Source organism: Diprion similis, chromosome 10 (genome assembly GCF_021155765.1).
Source record: "Diprion similis isolate iyDipSimi1 chromosome 10, iyDipSimi1.1, whole genome shotgun sequence".
Classification (NCBI taxonomy): Eukaryota; Metazoa; Arthropoda; class Insecta; order Hymenoptera; family Diprionidae; genus Diprion; species Diprion similis.
In genome coordinates, this window is record NC_060114.1 from 21,384,163 (window position 1) to 21,408,938 (window position 24,776).

Consider the following 24,776-nt stretch of genomic DNA (forward strand, 5'->3'; position numbering starts at 1 on the left):
TTGTACGAAACGGAGGCGCGTCGCGCGTCGCTTCGGTTTCAGAGTTTATGAATGGCGCGGTTGCGTAGTGGGGCAGTACGTCGAAGCTTTGGGATTAGTGGATTGAGGGGCACATCACCCCCACCACCGAGGTCCTCCTGCCCTCCGACTCCTCTCTGCTCGGAGGTTCCTTGGCAGCCAGCAGTTGATGTTCGTAAATGGCGGCGATTTGATGTGAGCGTGTAGGTCGGTGGTATCGAGATGACGGCCCGTCACTAAATACCGGAAGGCGATGGGCACTCAAAAACCGGGCGAGTGGGCACATCTGCTGATTGCGCGTTTCGAGGACCAGGTACCAACGATATCCACACAACGTTTCGATACCTTATTCTGATCTCATTCGCGTGAAACCCCACCCGCATTTACCTCAACCTAAGTCCTGACTCCCTCGCTCTTTATCTGTCCTTCTACACTCGCACTACTCGTTCGCTCTCGCCGGATGCGTTACTAGTACACCTACGTGCACACATGTATCCTGCACTCCCACACAACCGACGAGCATCGTGCAGCCCCTCCATTCCTCATCGGGTACAAGTACAACGGAACAACGTCAAAGTCCCCGTGTCGTTGAATTGTCAGCAAAGACAGCGCTTCTTTATATTCCTACCGTTTCTATAGCCGCAATAATACAATTCTTCCCGATAAACAATCTCTCATACAATCCCCCGGTTACAATATCGTATATATGCGTACGAAGCATTATTATTCACGGTATGTGGCGTCAGGCGTGCGCTAAATCTGCCAGTATAATACTCGTTATCAGATCTGTCTATAACTACATGCGATGATTCTTATTTCGAGCATTGCTTAAGCGTATCCGTTTGTTTTTCTTCTTCCTCATTTGTACTCAGTCAGCTCAAACCCCTCCTTCTCTGTCGCTCCGTTCCCCGCCGACGCCTTTGCCGGCGATGTGCGCGAGGCCATCTTGAATCGATATGCACACGGTCACAGGTTTCTCGGTTCATTTCGTTCAGCCTCGGAACGAAGGCTAACGATGAATTATTTCACGATCCGCGACCGTGCGTCCTGACTCATTTAGCAGAGGATCGCTTTGAACCGATGCTCCGTGAACGTTCTGCGGTTCCTCTTTTTTTTTAAATGATTCGCGTCAAGCGATATCCCCTCCGGCGCCGTCGCTGCACGAATCACCAATCAGCTTCGACGCTTCTTCCCCCCCCGATCATCCCTCTTTGCAACACCGTTTTCTCCTCCATCCCCCTGCACCTCCCCTGAGCGCGCGCATCTTGTCGCTTAACAATGAATTACTGTCCCCCCGATGCATGAATGGAACGTCAAAGTTACATTCACTAATGCGATACGAATGGGTGCGGAGAATTTGCTACGCGCGTAAATGTTATGCAATAGTTATTTACAATTACGGAAACACCTGAATCAGACGTAATTCCCGTTAGAAAGTATAAGAAATTCGCTGAAGCTACTTTGAACGTATTAACTATACGATAATTACTTTTTTCATCATTTTTTTTTTCCTCAATCTCAATACACCCTAGAGAGATATAAATTTTGTCTAAGTAAAATTTTTCACTTCTCCACAATCTCCTGTATTTCACATCATTGTTCATTAGTTTTTTTTTTTTACCAATTCTTTGAAAATCATATAGTTTCAAAATGCTCTTTGCATTTTCCAGCTCCCATGCCGTGCTGGTCCTCAAACAACACACTCTCGCATCAATGAAGAAAAGAATAAAAAATGTCTGATCCAAATATCCCGTTATCGATTCTCGCTGGTCATTTCTGGCCTTACAAAAATGCTGCAACGTGTCAACGAGTTGGCACCTTGCGGCGTTGGCCAACGCTCGTTCCATTTTTCCGATCAAGATCGCCACTGTTACGAATCGATTATCATAGTCTTGGATACGCTAGAACGCTGCCTCAGTAATCAACCCAAAGACACAACAAAGTTTGACGAAACAATGAACGTCAAATTATTGCTTAGAGAGATTTGCCAATTCATCGGTAAGGTACTTGCGGAATCTTTTAAAACAAGAAGGAGGATTTAAAAGTCGTAAGTCTTGATTATTTGCATTGCAGATGTGCCCAATGACAGTCCGCAGCATGCGCATCTCAAGAATCTTGCCAGCAAGGTCCTCTTTGCCCTTAGTCTAAATTTCTTCAATGCGGTCTTTAATAGAATTTCAGCCAGACTTCAGGAGCTGTCGGTATCGAACGAAGAAAATCCTGATTACAGCGACATAGAACTTATACAGCATATCAACGTTGATGTTCATAGATTGACGAGGCTTTTAAATGGTACAGTGTGAATAATAGTAAAATTGTTGCTTGTTTTAAGTTTGTTCATTCCATTGCTGATTAACTTTAATAAATAATAAACAGTACTTCAATGCCTCTCTTAGTATATCTCGTCTCTAGATATTTTGAAATGTTGTTGCATGATCGGGGTTCTGTATTTGTTATGTTTAGTTGCTTGTGTATTCGATGTGTCTTCCTCTTTCTGGCGTATTAATACGTATCAGTTGCAACAGAAACGATTCAGAAGTTCAAGCAGCTGAAAAAGTCGGCGCATCTTGTGCTGATAAATTCGCTAGAGAAGGCAATATGGAATTGGATGGATACTTACCCGCACGAGTTTGCCAACCTTCAGAAAAAGCCAAACGACGATTTGTCCAAAGTATGCGGAGAGCTATTCGACATTCTAGACACATTTGCCGACAACAAAAAGGGCAGAGCAGCCGCAGTTTGGCCTCTACAGATAATGCTGCTGATTCTCTCTCCGAAAGTACTTGAAGAAATTGTGAACGCAGATTCAGGTGCTCCTTGTTCTCCGAGGCATTCGAAGAAAAAACAGTTCATCGATAGCGTTAAGAGAGGATTGGGCATGCACGGAGGTTCCAGCAGACAGCTAGTCGAAGCTGCAGCAGTAACATGTGTTAAACTTTGCAAGGCCTCTACTTACATAAACATATTAGATTCGAACAATGTTGCCTTTACCTTGGTACAAAACGTGATAAACGACTTGAAGGCCCTCCTCTTCAATCCGTGCAAACCCTTTTCGCGTGGGCAGAATTACATTGCGCAAGATATCGATCTCATGATCGATTGCTTCATAAGTTGCTTTCGCATCAAACCCCACAACAACGAAGCGCTGAAAGTCTGTTTGAACTTAAACTTTCCTTCAACTTATCAGTTCGTCCTCGTCAGCTCATTGTACAAGTAAGCATGATCCGAAGAATGTTATGTTACACTTTCGTATCGCCACGGTTCGTTTCCTCAATTATGGTTCCACTGATTATTCCTAATTTCAGGATAATCACACAGCCAAGATTACCTTGGTGGCCCCAGATAGATCTCGTGTACTCGCGCAGCGCAGAACTGAGAGCCATGTTTACCGATGCTCTGAACAAGGTTGCTCAGGGTTACATATCGCACGCTCCGTTACGCATGATCCAGAGCTTGACACTGAAAGGCAAGGAACAAAGCAAGTACAAGGATCGGGGAGAAGACATATCCGGATACAGGAATCTCCTTCTCTGGATGGTGCGACTGATTCACGCCGATCCCATGTTGATGTTGAATGTAAGCGCAGGTCATTTTGTCATCCTTTGACAAATCTAGTTAAAAACTTCTATTACAATAATGTATTTATTCGTGTCTAAGAATCAGGGGAAAGCGGGCCATGAAATACAAAGTTCAACTCTCGAGCTAATCAATGGACTAGTTTCTCTGGTTCATCAGCCAACGATGCCAGATGTCGCGCACGAGGCGATGGAAGCTTTGCTGGTTCTGCACCATCCTGACAAAATTAAGGCGTGGAATCCTGAAGCTCCGATAAACACATTCTGGGATGTCAGTTCTCAAGTCCTTTTTTCCATATCACAAAAACTGATTCAACACCAAATAGTAAATTATACAGACATACTGAAGTGGCTTAGAGAAATACTCGTCTGTAGAAACGCTTTCCTTTCTCAAAACAAAGACTATGCCAACGTCGGCAGTCAAATCGCCATCTGTAAACAAGCTCACATTAAGTTGGAGGTGAGTGCATCCGATCATTTTCATAGGCATATTAAAGAGAATAAGAAATGAACAATATTATATTGCCAGTGGATCTTAATGCTTGATGCGTAAGACAGAATTTGCTACATCATTAATTTGTGAACAGGTGGTTTTCTTCATGTATTTATGGAGCATTGACATGGAAGCAGTTTTAGTCGCAATGTCATGCTTTGCACTCCTCTGTGAAGAAGCTGACATTCGTTGTGGCAGTGACGAGGTAGCAGTAACGTGCCTTTTACCAAACTACCACTTGTACATTGAACTTGCTCAGGCATCGACAATCCTGACAACTGGTGAGCACTCGTTAAGAAATTAATATAAAACCTCCTTTAGTATCTATTCAGATGTAACCAGACAAGGTAGATCATATTGTATCAACAGTGCCTCGCTGCGAGGATTAATTTATTTCTTTCTTTTGTGGAGTAAATAGAAGAATTAAGAAAGCTTGAGATAATTAGACATTCGATTTTTACAACAGCCAGCGGAGAGAGTAGGATTTATTATCATGAACATAATCACGGTAAGTTCTTGAGTATGTCAAATAAATTGGGAATCTTTACATCTTCATCATCCCCCTTCACAGGTCGTGCTGCTCTGCAAAAAAGGATTATGACACTGCTTAGAAAAATAGAGCACTGCGTTAACGGTGTGCAACCTGTGAGTATATTTTTCTTCCAAGTCTTAGCCCTACCGGTTTGACCGACCATTTACTAAATCAATTGAATTATGCAAAGGCTTGGGAAGAGACGTTCAGAAACTGGGAATTGGCTTGTCGGCAATTGTCAAATTACCGTAAAACAAAATCCGAGGATCCCCAGACCGAACCGTCGCACCGTAGCACTGGAAAACGAAGAGCTTCGCACCAAAATTCTGAGCACGAGTTAGAGGAACAGATAAACGAATGGGCAAATATGACTGGATTTTTATGTGCAATGGGCGGTGTGTGTCTTCAAAGGAGATCGCCCAACAGGCCGGTGTCCGGTCTAGTCTCAAATGCCGAGACAAAGAGAAGCAATACCTTAGCAAATCCGAGCCAGGAAGTGCAGTACTGCCCAGTAACGCAGTTTGTATTCAATCTCCTGAGACTGTTGATATGCAACAACGAAAAGTTCGGCGCTCAGATACAAAAGCACGTCAAGGAGTTGGTGGGACACGAAATGAGCCCAGCCCTGTACCCGATATTGTTTGACCAAATAAAAAGCATCGTAGAAAAGTTCTTCGATCAGCAAGGGCAGGTTGTTGTTTCGGATCTGAACACGCAGTTTATCGAGCACACTATTTTTATTATGAAAAACGTTTTGGACTCGAAAACTGATCAGCCATCCGAGCATCTCGGGGTAACCAGCATTGAAGGAATGATGCTTGCGATTGTCAGATATGTCAGGCACTTGGACATGACCGTTCACGCGATACATATTAAAACCAAATTGTGTCAGTTGGTGGAGGTCATGATGAAGCGGCGCGACGATTTAGCCTTCAGACAGGAAATGAAGTTCAGAAATAAGTTGGTAGAGTATCTCACAGATTGGGTAATGGGCACCAGTCATCAAATTGCACCTCCCAGTGGCGGCGATGTCACTGTTATCACTAGGTAAGTCTATCGCATATTATTTCGCATTGTAAAGAGAACTTGATCCAAATTATAGTACGGCATAATTTCCCAATCAATGACCCATCGGCAATGTCACAAAATATCTAATCAATATTGACTGCGTGAAGATTGTATGTTGTAACGTCAGTGGGTTAGTATTTACTCTAGGGATTTGGACCAGGCATGTATGGAGGCCGTTGGGGCACTGTTACGCGGATTACCCCTCCAACCCGAGGAATCGGACAGAGGTGACTTGATGGAGGCAAAGTCACAGCTCTTCTTGAAGTACTTTACCCTATTTATGAACTTGCTGAACGACTGCAGTGAATCGACTGAAGAAAAAGAGGTTGTAACGAGGCAAAGAGTGACCGCGGGGAAACTGTCGACTCTGCGGAATGCTACAATTCAAGCAATGAGCAATCTCCTCAGCGCTAACATCGATAGTGGCCTCATGCATTCGATTGGTAAGAGCGATTCAAGATCGCGTAAAATTTGGCAAATTAGCTTCAGCCTCTGAATTCAAGAAACAGTTGATTAAATTCATCCGATATTTCGCATTTCAGACCTGGGCTACAACAGAGACCTTCAAACACGCGCCGCGTTTATGGAAGTCCTTACGAAAATCCTTCAGCAGGGTACAGAGTTTGATACTCTGGCCGAAACTGTACTGGCTGATAGGTTCGAACAACTCGTCCAGCTCGTTACCATGATCAGTGACAAGGGAGAGTTGCCGATCGCTATGGCGCTTGCCAACGTGGTCACTACCAACCAGATGGATGAGTTGGCCAGAGTGTTCGTCACCTTGTTTGACGCAAAGCATTTGCTGTCACCTCTCCTTTGGAATATGTTTTACCGCGAGGTTGAAGTCTCTGACTGCATGCAAACCCTCTTCAGAGGGAATAGTCTGGGAAGTAAAATCATGGCATTCTGTTTCAAAATATATGGTGCCAGCTATTTGCAGAGCTTGTTGGAACCTTTGATAAAACCATTGTTAGACGATCCGTCGACCAGCTTTGAAGTTGACAGTGCGAGGATCGACATCAACGAAGACATTGAAAAAAACGGCCGAAATTTAATAGCTCTTACTCAAAGAGTATTTGACGCCATCGTATCGTCAGCAGACAAGTGAGTCTCATTAATGGTAGAAAATATGGATGGAAAGCTGGGTGTTATTTCCCCTTTGTCCTGATGTCGCTTGGTATTTTTCCCCCCCTAGATTCCCTCCACAGTTACGATCGATGTGTCACTGTTTGTACCAAGTGCTGAGCAAGAGATTCCCACAGTGTCCACAAAACAATATCGGAGCCGTGGGTACGGTAATATTTTTGCGATTTATTAATCCAGCAATTGTTTCGCCGCAAGAAATGGGGATAGTCAGTAAGCAAGTTCCTACACCAGTCAAGAGAGGCCTGATGCTAATGTCCAAGATTCTGCAGAACATCGCGAATCACGTGGAATTCAGTAAAGAGCAGCACATGCTCCCGTTCAATGACTTTCTTAGAGCACACTTTGAAATTGGCAGGAGATTCTTTATACAAATTGCTTCCGATTGCGAAACGGTGGATCAGGCAAATCATCCCATGTCTTTCATATCAGATGCCAATGTTTTGGCGTTGCACAGACTTTTGTGGAATCACCAGGAGAGGATCGGAGATTATTTAAGCAGCAGCCGAGACCATAAAGCCGTTGGCAGAAGGCCTTTCGACAAGATGGCTACATTACTGGCTTATTTAGGACCTCCGGAGCACAAGCCGGTAGATTCACAGTAAGTGTGACAAGTGCTGTACAGCAATATTTTATATATTCTGGCATTTGGCGTTGAATCGTAACACTCTCGTTGACTCTTCCAGTTTGCTATTTTCATCCTTTGATCGATGGTCAAGTATCGACATGTCGTCGACAAACTTTGAGGAAATTATGGTGAAGCATAACATGCACGAAAAGGAAGAATTCAAAAGTATCAAAAGTTTGAACATTTTTTATCAAGCTGGAACAAGCAAGCAAGGCTATCCTGTGTTCTACTACATTGCTCGGAGATACAAGTAGGATTTCATTTGAGCAAATTTTTCGAAGTTGTTGTTCCTGATTTAACGAGGTGTATTCTTTCAGAATTGGTGAAACAAACGGCGACCTGTTGATCTATCACGTGATACTTACCCTGAAGCCATTTTGTCACTCACCGTTTGAGCTCGTAGTAGATTTTACCCATACTTGTTCGGACAATCGTTTCAGGACGGAGTTTTTGCAAAAATGGTTTTACGTTCTTCCCGAAGTCGCGTATGACAACATTCACGCTGCTTATATATATAACTGCAATAGCTGGGTACGCGAGTACACAAAGTTTCACGATAGAATTCTAGCCCCTTTAAAGGGGAATCGAAAAGTGGTATTCATAGAAGCTCCCGGGAGGCTGAACGATCTGATCGATCTTGAACAGCAAAAATTACCTGGTGCGACGCTGTCCCTAGACGAAGACCTCAAGGTTTTCAACAATGCGCTCAAACTCTCCCACAAGGACACAAAAGTTGCCATCAAAGTTGGCCCTACCGCAATTCAAATAACTTCTGCTGAAAAATGCAAAGTTCTGTCTCACGCGGTGTTGTTGAACGATGTTTATTACGCTTCTGAAATAGAGGAGGTCTGCTTGGTCGATGATAACCAGTTTACCCTCACAATAGCCAATGAATCTGGACCTCTTTCTTTCATACACAACGACTGTGATAGCATAGTGCAAGCTATTATTCATATAAGGAATCGGTGGGAGCTTTCCCAGCCAGATTCCGTAACTGTTCATCAAAAAATACGACCTAAAGACGTGCCTGGTACTCTGCTGAACATGGCTCTTCTGAATCTCGGTAGTTCAGATCCAAACCTGAGAACAGCGGCGTACAATCAGCTTTGCGCACTGACGGCGACGTTTGATCTCAAGATAGAAGGACAGCTATTAGAGACTTCGGGTCTCTGCATTCCCTCCAATAACACGATTTTTATTAAATCAGTTAGTGAAAAACTAGCGACAAACGAACCGCATTTGACCCTGGAGTTTCTCGAGGAGTGTATTCAAGGCTTCAGGGTATCAAATATAGAGCTGAAGCATTTGTGCCTAGAGTATATGACCCCGTGGCTGGCGAATCTTGTGAGGTTTTGCAAACCGTCTGACGAGAGCAAGCGACAGAAACAGGTGACGCAGATATTAGAGAAGCTGATTACTCTGACTATTGAAGAGGTCCAAATGTATCCTAGTATACAAGCAAAGATTTGGGGCAGTATAGGTCAGGTCCCAGAGCTGATCGATATGGTCCTAGACAACTTCATACACCGGAGCGTTAGATATGGACTTGGAACACCCATGGTAGAAATCATGGCTGACACGGCCGTTGCTCTGGCCTCGGCGAATGTTCAGCTGGTGGCGAAAAAAGTCATTGGACGACTTTGCAGGGTCGTTGACAAAACGTGCACCTCTCCAACTGCTCTGCTGGAGCAGCACATGATGTGGGATGACATTGCCATTCTGGCGCGATACTTGCTCATGCTTTCCTTCAACAATTGCTTGGACGTTGGGCGGCACCTTCCGTACCTGTTTCACACTGTGACCTTCTTAGTTTGCTCCGGGAGTTTGAGCATGAGGGCGTCGACTCATGGATTAGTGATTAACATTATTCATTCCTTGTGTACCTGTACCAAACCCTCTTTTTCGGAGGATACTCAAAGAGTGCTAAGACTTAGTTTGGACGAGTTTTCCCTCCCAAAGTTCTACCTGCTATTTGGTATAAGCAAAGTTAAGTCAGCTGCCGTCACTGCCTTCAGGTCAAGCTACAGGCATTCCAATGAAAAGTGGTTTGGAAATGAACGCAGCTTGTCCGGTGGACAGGACAGAGAAAGGTTGGCTCTCACTAGTTTAGAGGTGATCACCGATGCACTCCTTGAAATAATGGAGGCCTGCATGAGGGACATTCCTGACTGTGATTGGCTCCAGACTTGGACAACCTTAGCAAAGAGTTTCGCCTTTTGCTTCAATCCAGCTCTACAGCCGAGAGCTCTCATCGTCTTTGGCTGTATAAGTAAGAGCATTACAGATCAGGATATAAAACAATTGTTAAGGATACTTGTCAAGGCCCTCGAAAGTTTCAACGACATTATTCTTCTCGAGGCTATAGTTATGTGTTTGACTCGACTTCAACCCCTTCTTAGGCCCGTGAGTATTCAATTACGTTATTTCCAGACTCCGATCTTTTGGCAACCTGTTTATATATTTCTGAATTCCGTTATCAATATTATTTTTGAAAAAATTTCCGTCCACGTTTCTTTCAGGAATCTCCGATACATCGTTCCCTTTTCTGGGTTGCAACTTCGGTCTTACAACTCGATGAGGCTTCTCTCTATGCATCTGGACTGGCATTACTTGAACAGAACTTGCATACACTTGATTCTCAAGGGATGTTCGATGATAAGGTAAAATTTGAAGACCCAGAATAAGTTTAATCCTTACAAGTTTGAATACTTTCACGTCTTTTGATTCGTCTGCCCAAACTATAAAAAGTATTTGTTCAAGACCTTAGAACAAGTTATGATGTCTACTCGGGAGCCTTTAGAGTGGCACTTTAAGCAACTGGACCACGCAGTTGGCCTGTCCTTCAAAACAAACTTCCACTTTGCTCTGGTAGGGCATTTATTGAAAGGCTATCGACATCCGACTCCTACAACTGTTTCCAGAACAGCGAGAGTGTTGACTATGCTATTGGCTATTGTTGCTAAACCTCTTAGGCGAGACAAGTTCGAGGTGACACCGGGCAGTGTGGCTTATCTAGCTGGTACATATTGCTTCTTGTTTAGAAATTGAATCACATTTTTCACCACAAAGTCAATACCTTTTTTTTGCCTATCCTAGCCTTGGTGTCAGTCTCTGAAGAAGTACGTAGTAGGTGTCACATTCGCCATTCGTTGGGCCGAGCAGTTGCAGAATCTGGAAGCACTGATTTCCTAGATACTCTAGTGCCGCACAATACCGTGAGTTTCTAATTTTCGGTATCAAAAAATAAACACAAACTTAACTAACACCTGGCTACATCGTACCGAGTTTCGAAGTTCCTAGGTATCTATCATCTAGGTCTAGCTTTGATTCCGATTTCTCAGGATTCTACTGGCGGCATGATGAATCACGCGAATCGAAGGCAAAAGTCGTGGGATCTCTTGGATCAATCGGCAATTACCCAAGCGAAACAGCAGAAGCAGCACACGCCGCATCAGGTAGGTTTCATAAACGGCCTGGATTTGCTTGGAATCTTATACAAACGATCAATTCTATTAACTTCGATGGTATTTTAAGTTACTCCATTCGTGTATATCGTTAAAGCTTATTCTATTTTGTGAGCTGTGACTTTCCCGTATCGCCATTGTTGGCAATTATCTTTGGATAATCGGATTGTATAATATACATTGAACAGTAATAGTTGTTATAATTGTTGATAAACTGAAAGTGTTTTTTTTTTTTTTTTCTGCGTATGCGTAATTATTTAATCCGCAGACGTTGAATTTGCTTGACCAACCAACGTTACTAATCGATGTGCTCGACTCTTCTATATCACCGATAAAAAAAATTAAGACATTTAGTATTTGTGTTATTTGTTATACAAGCTGAAAAATGAATACTCCTTCATTTTTTGAAAGGAATCAAGCTTACCTCGATCCATTTAGTAGCTTGTCTAATTGTTTTCCGTCATCGGGTTAGCATGGTTTATTAATACAACGGAACCATTCTTCTGCTTAATTTTATGAAATGTGCAGATATTCTTGTCTGCAGTAACGGCCACACAAGATGCTATGTTCGTGAATTATCATACATGTTATACATGCCTTCCATTATAAGTATTAATAGTTATATGTATAACAGCGATTGTAATCAATAGCCGTAGAAAGTAGTTACAAGTTGGTAAAAATGAAATTTGCAGTTAGTAATTATTGTTCGTAATGTAATTTTGTGTTCCTCATTCTATTTATGTGTCATCTTGGTATGCCTGCCTGTGCCTGCATCGGGTCTTACAATTCCGTAATGTGTACTAACAACATACCTACCATCAAATCATGAAACAATATGCCCAACTAACAAGACTGGCCGCATTTTATTTAAAACACAGAGATCGTTCTCCGTGCCGACCACGAAGGAGGCCAAGCCGATCAACGACTCGGAACCGAAGGTGTGTGTGAATAATTACGGTCACAATCGTTACGATTTGAGATACGATCGATCATTTGTTGCGTATTTGGCATCTTTGAGATCATTTTGCTCATTAATTTTAGCGATACATATGGCTGTAACTATAATACTAGACCACCAAATGCTTCAGCACGCTACCTATTTATCTGTTATTTCATCACTCTGTATAGAATCGAAGCGCTAGAGTTAGCGTCAGTAACGAAAATAACGTACTCCTGGACCCCGAGGTTCTGACGGACTTCCCCACTCAAACTTTGGTACTTACTGTTCTGGCCACACTAGTCAAGTATTCCACGGATGAGAACGAGACCAGAATTCTCTATCAATACCTGGCCGAGGCCTCAGTCGTGTTTCCAAAGGTGTTTCCAGTTATGTGAGTCGAATCTATAAATTTCACGGTTTTACCGTCTTACTTTTCAAGTATGTACGATAGAGCGCAGCTTCCTTGGAGTGAATCTTGAACGATCATACTCAATTTCTTGAACACTCTCCTTTCAGCCACAATCTACTGGACGCCAAAATCACCAGCGTTTTATCCTCTTGTCACGACCAAGTGATACTGAGCGCAGTCCAGGCTATTATTCAGAATATGATAGCTTGCGAGGATACGAGTCAACAGCAATTGCATTTTTTGCAGAGTTGTGGTTTCGGCGGGCTCTGGAGATTCGCTGGACCTTACACAAAGGTAAGGCTATACGTAAATCTTGACGATTTGAAACAAACAACTGACTTCTACTTCACTGGACACATCAAATTCGCAGTGTAACCCAACCGCTGAGAGTGCGGAACTATTCGTCAACTGCTTGGAGGCGATGGTTGAGACTTGTCTGCCTGTTGAAGAAGGCGAAGGTATGACCAACAGTGAGCAAAGTTCGAGGGATGAACGGGTGAGCGTTAGTGATAGCCAATTCTCTAGCTCGCTGGGAGTCAATTCTATATCGACTATGAACATGGCTGCGACTAGTTCCAATAGCCTGAACATGGTTAGTCCGACAGAGAAAGAGAGCGATATGCTCGCTACAACGTCGCTCGACCGCTACCAGTAAGACGACGGTTTATTATCGGCATGATGTAAGGAAATAAGGTGAAACAATGCACACACGCTTTAGTTGAACCAATCAGAAAACGTGTCCAAGGTGACGTCATATAGGTGCCAAATTATAACGTAAATAACGTAAACGTAATTATTCTTTTTTAGAGAATAAAATAAAAAAATCGATATTTTGTCCTTTAGTGTTCATAACTGGCATTCTCAGCAAACAGAACATTTGGAAATAAGCAAGTAACCTCGAGTATTCTATTTACGTGACGTCAGTTCTCATATACATGGGCGCCATGCTACATTTCTGTGACGTCATCTTGGATATGTACAGACTGAGCGAATATCGATCTTCAGTTCTGACACACCTCAGTTCCTTACGTCATGATTATCGGTAATTGATAATCATGAATCAAAGGTGAAAACCGCGGTGCATATTGACGATACTACCGGTTCTCCTCTTTGCAGCAAACGAGGAAGGAAGGGAAGCTTGACCACGGGTATCTTGATTCCAGCCAGTAGCGGCGATGGGAGCGCCTAGCAATTAGCCCAGAACCCTGGCAGCCCGCACGGGGAGCAGGGCTCTGATCAACAAGACAGTCAGAAGTTGCAGCAGCATATCAGGCATGTGTTTTGTACAAGAAGACTAGAGACCAGGAGGCCGAACTACTATTCAAGCCCAAGCCTGTAGTTTGAGGTGGCGCCATATATGGCAGCCGCTTGGCGGCGCTGCTAAGCGGAAAATACTTGCGCAGTCCGATACTGCGCATCTCCACATTCATTTGTTTCAAGGTAAAGGGAGAGACTCGAATTATTTTGAATTGTTCGATTGCGCAATACCGCGTTGCGCACTTATTCTATGCTTAGCAGCGCCGCCAGGCGATTGTCATATACAGGCCTACTCCTACCACCCGAATTCGGTCTCCTGGTCTCTAGTTTTCTTGGTTTTGTATGTTGCAATGCATGCGTGTCGGCCGTGTCAACCAGGCGTCTGAATATGTGTTTATGTCGAAGGAACCCAAACATTCTGGCTCCCTGTTACTGCTGCTACATGTCCAGCCAGATAAACCCAGTGCCGTCCGCCTCACACTAATGAGCCAACTACCTGAAAACGTTAGCTACTACTCTAGTTCCATATTTTTTTATGCTAAAGCGGTGAGTAACTTTGCATCTCATCTTCTTCCCACCTACAAGCGTTTATATATGATATATATAAATATAAATATATATATATATATATATATATATATATATATATATATATATATATATATATATATATATATATATATACACATCGTTATGCCGGTAAACAACCATCGAATCGTGGATCCGGGACAATCCCTCGATTTTATGTGCTACGAAGAGGCATTTTAGTTATTACAGCTAATGATGTGATTAGGAATTAGAATGATCAGCTTCGCGGCCAATTTATCGTTGTTCACAATATAGTTGATATGTTATCGATTCGGTTAGAAAGATTTTGCTAATGAAGTCGAGTATGAATGTTTTGTTTTTAATTTTTTTTCTCAAATTAAGCTTCAGAAGCTGCTTACCTAACGGAAAGAAATTAAATTTTTCAATCGTCACCTACAATTTATCTAGTAGAAATTATAAAAACGTGCAGACACCGCACGACGTGCATGCCTGCTCTGGTTTACAGAATATATATTATTTTGATAATAAAAATGGAAAGAAATAACAGCAGTGCTCAGGGTGAGGCTCAACGTGCATATAAATCAAGTGACGCACGTCGCTTCATGTATAATAAAAAAAAAGTAAAAACATTTCAATTGGCACTGGTACCCTCATATAAATATTATACTAATTGTTGTCTTCAATGTTGAATATGTGTATACATATTATAGTATGTCATTCGCAGACAGACTTGAAGGCAAGAAGTTATGTAATGTTAAAATATCAAGCGTGGCTTTCACTCAGGCATGATATTCGATGAAAACAAATATATACATACTAAACATTACATTTCACGAGTATTTTTAATAACTCAAACTTTGGAAAAGTTTCTCACGCAGTACTAGTCGCCGTATGAAAAGTAGTGAAAATTATTGTTACACAAGCGATGCTGCGTGTCCAATTTTGTGGCCTAAGTGTGGTGAAGTTTGAGTGTTACAAATGGTGGCTGATTGTGAGACAGATGTTTGAAATCAAAATTTGGTAGAAAATTCATTAGTTCTTATCTCCTTTTTTACAATTGAAAGAAAGAAGTGTAAATGTCTGTTTCATTAGTGAAGATCCGAGTAGCAGAAAAAATAATCAATTAGTGAATTGAAGCTGGTTGAAATTATCGGGTGCAGATAAATGATTATTTTCTGAAATTCTACCAGCTACGTTCATGCTGCAGGTTATTCTAACTGCATTCTACCAAAGCGATAGTGTAAACAATCAAAGATAAATTAGATAGAATGTGTATAGTATATGTAAACAAAACGTAATGTTTGTTTTACATATCACTCGCGGATTCCAGCGAGCTCAAAACGTGTAAAACAATCCATACGATTAACAAAGAATACAATGCATACGAGAATTTCGAGGGGCAACATTAATGAATTTCAAAGCGTGTCAGTTTGATCACAAATAGTAGAATAATAATTAGGTTAAATCCAAGTCACCTTTGCCTTCATTTTTGACTAGATATATTATTTTTTATGAAGCAATATGTACCGCGACACACACGCAAGCACACACACCGAAATACACACACACATTCGCCAAGGCAATATTTTTTCTGAGGAAGCTAATTACTTATGCCTTCACAGTTATACATATATACGTGTATATGAAATCAGCATTTCTTCAAACCCGCAAATTAGAGTCGGTACCTAACTTTTGTGGAATATAATATCGTCATTGTCCTTATGGTGCTTGAAATGGGTTATAATATTTCAGAACGAACAGCAAGAGCTACTACAGATACGAATTGTTAATAGTTGATGTGTGGGAAAGTATTGGGATAGCAGTTTATTAACGATCAATGAAACAGTTCCAAATTATGTACGTACATTGATGTAAAAGTATATATTAGATATTATTATATATGTACGCAATATAAAATGATATGATTGCTGAATATTTTTTATGATAAAAGAAGAAAATAAAATGAAAATGAATTAATTGATTAACAAATGAATATAAAAATTTAAAAAATAGACTCTATAATGAGAGCAGATTCACGATTAGCGTTACAAAAATGAATAACAGCGTTTAGTATGGATGGGTGTTCCTGATCCCTTTATTTGTGAGATACATAAAAACCTGAATATGTTATACGTTTAATAAATGCAACAAGGTAGGCCTATGAGTTCAAGCGTTGACTAAAGTTATGTAGACGCCGACTGTCTTTATGTCGAGTGACTCTGGAGATAATTTAATTTCTAGCTTTCATGGAATAGATTAGTGACGTAAATCAAGTACGCACCTGCAAGATACTGCAATTTTATTTTTGCTAGTACACCAAAATTTCTGAGCACTAACACAATAAGGATTGGCCGTTTCGCGCATTTTCAGCCAATAAGTCAAGTTTTTTGCAGTTGCGTACTTGCCTTACGTTTGCCTCAAAATGTAATGTATTTACTATTTATTATATTTAAGATTATTATTATTATTATTACTATTATTATTATTATTATTATTATTAATATTAATTATATTACCGATTTTAATGCTATCATTAATATCTTTATTCATATTATTATTGTAAAATAGAGGTTTATTATACTTACATATAAACATGGTACAATTATTATTATGATTATTACTATTATTACAATGTTAATGCTTAACATTTTTAGGGAATTACTTCGCTACTGGTATTTTTACGTATAAGTACCAACTGCAGGTACCACGTACTGTACATACATTACTTTAATAAAAAAAAGTGAGGATGAAAATATTATTGAGATGGCATCATAGATTTTCTTCTTTCTGCTTTGAGCTTTTGGCTATATCCCACGAGGGTAAGTTCTATACACATCTAGTTAAAATTATATCGACGCATTCAACTCACCATTTTTTTTTTGTCGTTTCCTCATATTTATATTAGACCCCTGTTGGGTAAGTACCAACAACTTATCATCATGATGATGCATCACTCGGTCGGTAAAAGCTCACTATAGCACCCTCTTAAGATAGTCAGCTAAATGGGGTATTTTGAAGTACGAGGCAACTTTGCAAAGGATGGTTAGAGGAGAGTCGGTACATAATTTTCCTACCGTTACCGATTAATTAACGTTGCGTTGCAAGCCCCGTTAGCGAGTCGGTAACTCCTTCTGACCGCCATTTCAGCTTCTGTTTGCTCACAGTTGAAGTACTGAAAGCATGCAGCCGGTACAGTAGCGTTCTGACCTATGCGTAAGGCAGTGCTCCCAAACATTTGCATAGTGTGTAGCTTTGCGAATTTCGTCGGTAATGGCAGTAAGCATCAATCGGTATCCGTATATTCTCTGCAGCTTCTACAAATTCTCACAAATATAATCTACGCAGTCGAGAGGTGGCGTTGTTCATCAATGTAATAACTAAGTAGAGAATTTCCTGCGCCAGGTCAATGGCTGGGTCAGGGCAGCAGACAAAGTTTTACCTGGATTAGCGAATGATGATAAAAAATTGGATGCGATACGATCCCGATACGTTACTATCAACAACACTCTACCCACCTTGTTGACGCTACACATACAGAGAAGTTAATCAGAAATTATGAGTAACACAATTATTTTCTGTTTTTCTGTACTATCGAGATTACCCATAATTCCTAAGTTCTGTACGAAAGATCAGCATTGCGACCATCGGTTTTGTTTTTGGTATACAATCGGAAACGAATAGCGGTTCACTTCTCCAATCACATTACTACCAAGCGAGTGTCGCGTACATATGAAACTGCCCCCAAGTAAAAGACGACAATTAGATGCACCTACTAGAAATCAATGAAAATATTTGAGACTCAAGAAGTAGAGAAATTTTTTTTCTGCTTACCGATTGGCGCCAAGATCACTTAAACAAAAGATTTAAGGAAGCGAAACTGAGTACCCAGAAAGTCTGACGCTTACACTCACGTAGTCATATAGTTGCAAGTAGATTTGATGTGATTCATCGTATTCATTATATGGATGTACGATTATCCGAGTTATTATTCACAGCCAAAGAAGAGAAAATGACTATGGACATCCGGTCGAAATAAGTAGGAAACGAAATGCTGAAGTAGATATGTCCCAGTTCGGGGTGCAGTATACGTGGTTTCGTGACATCTGCACTGACACCTACATACTCCAAATACCAGTCAACACAAACCAACCTCTTCGTTAGATCTAAGCTCAGAGGTAAAAGTGTGTTGCAAGGATGCAGTTGTGCAAGCATACGCTAAAAAAACCTACTCAGAATTGGAGTCAACTGTTTGTAGAGATTTCAAATACACACGTAAAAGTAGTAAGAGACAACAGTAGTTATGTACAATTATTCTGAGTGATAACCGCATGCAACTAAATAAGATCGTAAACAAAGCGTCAGCAAATTCGAATTATGGAAATAAAAAATCCATGGACCGGTTTCTTCTATTCGAGAAAATTGTACGGGTTTCATTATATCCCAATTGATGCAGGATACAGTTATGTAGATGTCACAACTCAGTCATGCAAGGATTTTAAGCTACATTGCCGAGTGTTAGCGCAGCACGGGTGTGTGCGTATACAAAGAAAGAAATATCTCTGCGCAGGGTGGCTGAGCTATCTTTATCTCAGGGGCTCGAAAAACACATCCGGCCACACCTAATACTGTCTCCGTGTCACTGTGATCATGAGTGTTCAGCTCCTGTCTGGAAACGTTGGAACGGCAGACGAGTGAGTTTTTATGTACTCACACTAAATATCAGTTCAAAAACAATAAAAAGAGAATAAGTTGCACAATGAATATCTCGTATCGTAAGCAGATATTATCAAGTGAGGCAAAATTATTCGCGCATTCTGTTGCATAGGATGTATGTATATACTTACAACTTTTGTATATATACATATAGTCATTTCCACCGAATTCCTGCACGTGTACCGCACAGTGAGAAAAGATCTAATATAATCTAATTGCAAGATGCTTGCCAACTGCAACTGCAACTGCAACTGTAACTGTAACGTGTCAAAGTAAACAAAGGCATTGTCGTAAGATGCTTATAATTACTGCGCAGTTTAGCCGAAATCAGTTGGCTGATACATATAATGGTAATTCCCTGCTGTTAAATTCTCACCACCTACAGGATGGTCGATTTGGTGATTCTTTAGTAATAAAAGATCGAGAACTCGAAAAGAATAATTACGAGTTACTTGGACTACACGTTTCCCTGCGTAGTCATAATGCTATCACCGTACAGTGAAAAGCTTGATATCTTTCCGTTTTCCAACTTGCTACCGAGGTGGCTTCCCAGTCACATTTTTAACATCTGTATACTGTCAAACGTCGTACTATCAGCACGTTAACGCAGTGCCAAGAAGGATCCAAACACGTGGGTCATTGAAGTAGTCAACGAAACAATAATGCGGTTACTATAAAAGCTCTATGCAAAGACATCTGATTTTCATATATAGATTAGCAATAAATTGAGCCTCAATTATTTAAATGGAATTACAAGAATACATTTTTGGTGCTCATAGTTTCAAAAAATAAAATAAAATTATTACCAAGGGCGTCTGTCGCGACTAATTAGTGCTCGTAGACCCTAAATATTGACGTCAGTGGCATATCACCACGGTGCTGCATGCAGTTGGATCAATTAAGTTACCGAAAAAAAGGAAGTAAAAAAACAGGATGAACTCACCGTGTCAATTTGCACGGAGTGTGGACAAACGATGTTGTCGCGATATAAGGAGATGATTGACACCTGCGCAAAGCAAGGCTGTATAAATAATTAGTTATTGTATCCGGGATATGTCTATCGATGACGTAATGGGTTCCGTATTTCGAAAATATAACCATCCCCAAATCAAGCCAAATTTTTCAACTGATAATCATTTTGCTGCTGTTCTCTCTGGCTGTAATTTGAGTCCACGGTAACTGCGTGGGTTCAGCTAGTCCGGGCCAAGTTGTCACGTGAAAAATTTCCCTGAATATTAAGACATCGCAAGGGCTTCATCCAGTATTGTGGGATTGCGTAAGACACGCCGCACTATCGTGAACCGACCTTACCCCGACTGAGCCGCATGTCGTAGGGAGAAAAAAATGAACAACTCAAGGAGTACAAAGCTCGAAGCTGATTCTTATACTTTTGGAAAAGTTCCATTCCGTTGAGATAAATACTTGCAGGGCCCAGAATTAATTATAGGTATCCCGTTACTGTTACCGCTTGAATGCTTGGTAGTTAACCGTCAGTTCAGTAACGCTGTTGCATATTGTGCAATGCAATGACTTTTAACTTAAATCGACGTGAACAATCTCTTGTTCGTACTTACGACTCGTTGCGAAACTGCAGCAGTTAGTGTTGCATAGCGCGCATATAATTGCATCATCAATGTGCCATACAGGATTTTTCCCTCTTTGTTTCTAAGTCAGATAGTCTGTTTTTGGAACACAGTATGGGATAAGAAACGGAGAACTGTTCTATTCTAACGTACGAGGGTATTCAGCGGATTTCTATCAGGTCTAGTATTTTCTAGTATTATTGCAGAATGTATTTTCTGTTTTCTTGATCAGTACCATTCTTGATATTACATACTGTATTCTACTTTTACGAAACGAGTCAAGTGCTTCCCTAACAATTCACTGGATCGATTGTTAAAACAAACATTCCTTTGCATATAAATTAGGAATGGAAGAAATATACATCGGTTAGTATCACCTGGAGTAGAACTCTATATCATACAATCGTTCTATTATTGTTCGGAAAAATCATTCCGACAGATAAGAAACCAGTTTTCTTGGATAAGAAACCAATCCACTTAGGTTTGACAGTTAGAAGTCCACCATGTACAAAAAAATATAGCTGGACGACTTACAAGTGGATGCGACGTATATGGAGTCTGGGCTGTCTGTGTTTAACCGCACTCTATTGATAAACATTGTGTTCGATAAGTTGTTAGCGATAAATGAATCGGTACTTTTTCCAGCTTACGTAACTCTGCTATCTCGAATTCCCAGCCAGAAATTGTTACATATTGTTTTGATAACATCTGTAGCGAAATAACTTGGCAACGGTGCAGTAAGCACTGGCAGAAGGCATTCCAAAGGACCAGTCTGCTTCAAATGAAATTTGAAGATCTTGACGGTCGTGAGGGTAACACAAAATTGACTGAAAACTCATAACCAGAAGTTTAGACCTGCTGGGAACTTGGGAGCTTGGGAGTCTGGGACACCGTAACACCGAACGGGCTGATTTAGGGCGCGGCCCAAATCCCCAGACCTTGTCATGGTTTCGGAGACCATTTTGAATGGCTGGTGAAGTAACGACGTGAGAGATTCGAGAATGCGCCCGTCGTCTTTTCAACCCCGCGTGCATCTTACGTCATCCGTTCACGCCCGCTGAGTCACTCTCGCTGTCCACTACAGCCAATGTTCGTGACTCTCGGCGTTCTTCACATTCTCCGCTGCACCCTGCGTCTACCCGTACTCCAAAATCCATCAAAGGCTGGGCTCTGGCCCACCGTCTCCTATACCTCTAGAGGGCGATAAAAATCCCCGCTATATCTTCCGGTTGTATTTTATTAAAGCATTTAAATTACTATGCCCATTCTTGCTGCAAAGCCGGGTCAGTTTTACGAGAAAATCGACGTGCACTTTTATACCATGTACATTATCAGCCCCTGCGTAATTCAAGTGAAAAATTATTACAAAGTACGTTGTGATACACAGGAAATGTAAGATTACAAGTTTATACTTACATACTCAAATTTATACTTATTGAATTGTATGAGGATAGTAAAGAAGAATACCACATTCTTAGGTAGGACGTGGTGCAAAAATTGCGAAGGAGAACTAATATCAAATTAAAGCAAAACAGTCTTTCACAAATGATTGTCTATAATTTGAGTTGTACAAAGTACCTTATTGCTTGATCAATCTAATACGAATTGTCTATTTCGATACTTTCCTTGAGAGGCAAAGATACGACGGATAGACGACGGAATGCATTGCCACCGGTGCTTACTATGCAAGCACCCTTCCAAGGAAATCGAATAATAGTCCGAACCTGGAGTCAGTGTAAGGCACTTAGTGCATTAGTACAAAATTGTTTCGCGCAGAAAGAAAATATATTTTTCTGGATAATTATCAGGGTCGGCTCAGGTTTTCGTAAGACTTCGGAAAGAGGAATTTCGGTTATTCAGTTCGAGAGTAATTGTTGGGGTGCTGACGCGAGGGTGGGAGAGTCATGCGAACGGATCGAACGAGGGTGGAGGGAGACAGGCTAAGCACGTGCCCGAGGAAACGCGTGAGAGTTCGAGGAGGGAAATAGCGGTGCTTTGCCACCACCTCAGGTTCATTGAGTCCATCGACGCGGCTGTTTCGTTCCAGCTGCGCCATTGGCGGCCTGCGATGGTTACCCTGAAAAATGTTACGCGCCCCTATTGTCGGCTGGGCGAACCTTGTGCGTCATTAGCATCACCCACCCACCCCCTGCTTGTGCTATAGGTACGATACTATCGCCGACACGTACATCGTAGGCACGTGTTGCCGCCATTTAATTGCGAATAATAGGTTGTGAATGCTGTGGACGTAGAATGGAGGGGAGCAAATCCTGGTGTATGTAGCGTCAAGTTACGCGCACGGTGCGGCTGTATCTGTTACTCTGTTCGTCATGCACGCCAGTGCAGGTTATGCAATCGATAACTGTCTTGCCGACATTGTGCCGTTGCATAACCAACTGACGTTGTCAGTTCGCGCGTTCGCTAAGTAAGTAGGTATAGTAGACGGTATTCGGTGGGTTTCGAAAACCAGAGAAAACATGCATTCATCTCGTGCCAAGAACAAACTAACAGGACTGTGTCTTCGCTTGACACTGCATTAACGTATGCAGGTGCTGTCAATCAATTTGAGGCTAATAATTACTCATCCTTGATGACATGAAAGAACCATTCCAGACTATCGAATATCTCGAAAGAATAGGAAGTTTCTGACTTTCGAATGTCGGTAAAATCGGATCAAAGCGTGCGAATTATGGCGGCTAGATAGGTCACAGGGCAAGCAACAAATTTGACGATAAATGTTCAGCAATGTTTCCATAAAACGGGGTTATGCTTAATTTTTATAAAAGTTCCATTAGCTTTTAGAGATGTTCAAACTCTTTGCGATACGTTTTTGAACGAATCCGCCGTTTTAATCGTACTCATTGCATATAATGAACTAATGTGTGAATAATGTGAGCGGGGTATGTAGCTATGTATTTAACAGTTTTACCTCTTGGGTTAGTATTTGTTGCAGGGTTTTCAGCAACATTGTGGATCCGAACGCTCCTGACTGACGATGAGTTTTCCCTATTCAAAAGAGGATCTCTCAGAATCGACTGAAATCACATATTCATCTTTTGACACTGCGATTGCAGTATTATTCACGGGTGGCTACCTCTTCACCTTTGGAATAACGCTATGCCCTGGCGGTACAACGCAGATTGTGAGTGAATTGCCCAATAAACCTGAACTTCTGCGTACATGTATAATGTGTCCATGGAATTATCTTTCCTAACTGATTCAGGGGAGAGGAGGTGACGAGGAGGAAAGCTGCCGCTACACCAATCCCACGCGTTCCATTGTGAAATCAAACCGTCGTCGTCGTTTCAGTTTCCATCCTATAGACACAGTACCGCAGCTATAAGGGGGGCATCTGCGGGACGCTCGCGTTCATTAACCAGTCACAATGGTGTGTATTGTATGTATTTTCATGTATGAATGCACATTCGGATACAGGGAGAGGAAAGTATCTGAAATGGGGAGAAAATATGAAAGACATAAACGGCAAAAGGTAATACCAAGATCGATACTACCAGACAGCAGGCATGCAATGCAATCTGCAAAGACCTGGACCTTTCTCAATTCAATGCATTGCCGCAGTAGAGAACATGGGAGGCAAGTTTTTAATCGCAAGGAATTATATGCGCCCACGCACCCTTTGTGTTAGGTACGGCGTAAAAGATAGTGCGAACTATCTACGTTTATCTAGTGAATGAGAATATACGCACTGATATGGGTATATCTGTTGTTCGAAACAGCCTTTTGATATGGTCGTACATTCACTCGACGTGGCTTGAAGAGCCGGTGTGTAGGACAGTGAAATCCACTGAGCTGCAATAAGACGTTGTGCAGACAAGGGCTAAGAAACCGAAATATTCTTCGACACCTAACAGATGAGTTTCCTTACCTCGAGTCTATTTTTGGTGCCAGTTATTTCTCAGGATATAACCTCGTCGCGGGAAGTTGCACAGACGGTTGGAAATATATACACCATATTTTTACTTCCCTTAACCGGCGGCGAAGGGAGCCGAGGCCGGACCCTCTATGACTTCCTCAAAATCTCTCTCTCTTTCTCTTTCTTTCTCTATGTATGTATGTATATAAAATATAAAGGGCCGCATGTATGTATATATATACACATACGGTCTCTTTTTTATATCTCTATCATGCATCACCGTTCGGTGAAGCATAACCCTGATTTCGCTGTTGAGTGGTTGGTGAACTCAATTTGATGAATATTCATGTTCATGAGGCAGAAAAATATGTACCGGATATTTAAAATGTTTCGTTGAAATCTTGACTCAAACGAGATTGGAGATTGTACTGTGAATTACCTAATCATGACACAACAACAGCGTTGAGTGTGTAAGTGTGAGATCACGTGTCCTGCGTTCAACGTGCTGGCAATTATAGGTTCATGGTCTT

The 24,776-nt window shown here is 41.5% G+C and overlaps 1 protein-coding gene across 7 annotated transcripts; it reads left to right on the plus strand.

Moving 5' to 3' along the window:
- Positions 1-218: 218 nt before the first annotated feature.
- On the plus strand, positions 219-16,437 carry LOC124411178 (neurofibromin). 7 transcript variants are annotated; one of them, XM_046890132.1, is made up of 26 exons: positions 219-331; positions 1,689-2,016; positions 2,092-2,310; positions 2,544-3,231; positions 3,324-3,594; positions 3,676-4,053; positions 4,181-4,367; positions 4,553-4,594; positions 4,658-4,731; positions 4,809-5,665; positions 5,822-6,129; positions 6,229-6,790; positions 6,882-7,430; positions 7,516-7,707; positions 7,775-9,860; positions 9,977-10,117; positions 10,218-10,476; positions 10,554-10,672; positions 10,799-10,912; positions 11,773-11,859; positions 12,050-12,252; positions 12,378-12,564; positions 12,641-12,921; positions 13,387-13,542; positions 13,933-14,073; positions 15,829-16,437. In XM_046890132.1, the coding sequence occupies exons 1-24, from the start codon at positions 272-274 to the stop codon at positions 13,457-13,459; spliced, it is 8,265 nt and encodes a 2,754-aa protein (XP_046746088.1). In that variant the 5' UTR covers positions 219-271; the 3' UTR covers positions 13,460-13,542; positions 13,933-14,073; positions 15,829-16,437. The 7 variants fall into 7 exon arrangements, with proteins under 7 accessions (XP_046746088.1, XP_046746087.1, XP_046746093.1 ...); XM_046890131.1 differs by having other exon boundaries at positions 13,933-16,437; XM_046890137.1 differs by having other exon boundaries at positions 12,641-12,862; positions 13,933-16,437.
- Positions 16,438-24,776: the final 8,339 nt, after the last annotated feature.

Bases quoted from the DNA above. Each gene is read 5' to 3' on its own strand.
- LOC124411178 (XM_046890131.1), top strand. From the start codon at position 272: ATGGGCACTCAAAAACCGGGCGAGTGGGCACATCTGCTGATTGCGCGT. The intron at 9,861-9,976 runs GTGAGTATTCAA...CGTTTCTTTCAG, and splicing joins TTCAACCCCTTCTTAGGCCC to GAATCTCCGATACATCGTTC. The intron at 10,673-10,798 runs GTGAGTTTCTAA...CCGATTTCTCAG, and splicing joins CTCTAGTGCCGCACAATACC to GATTCTACTGGCGGCATGAT.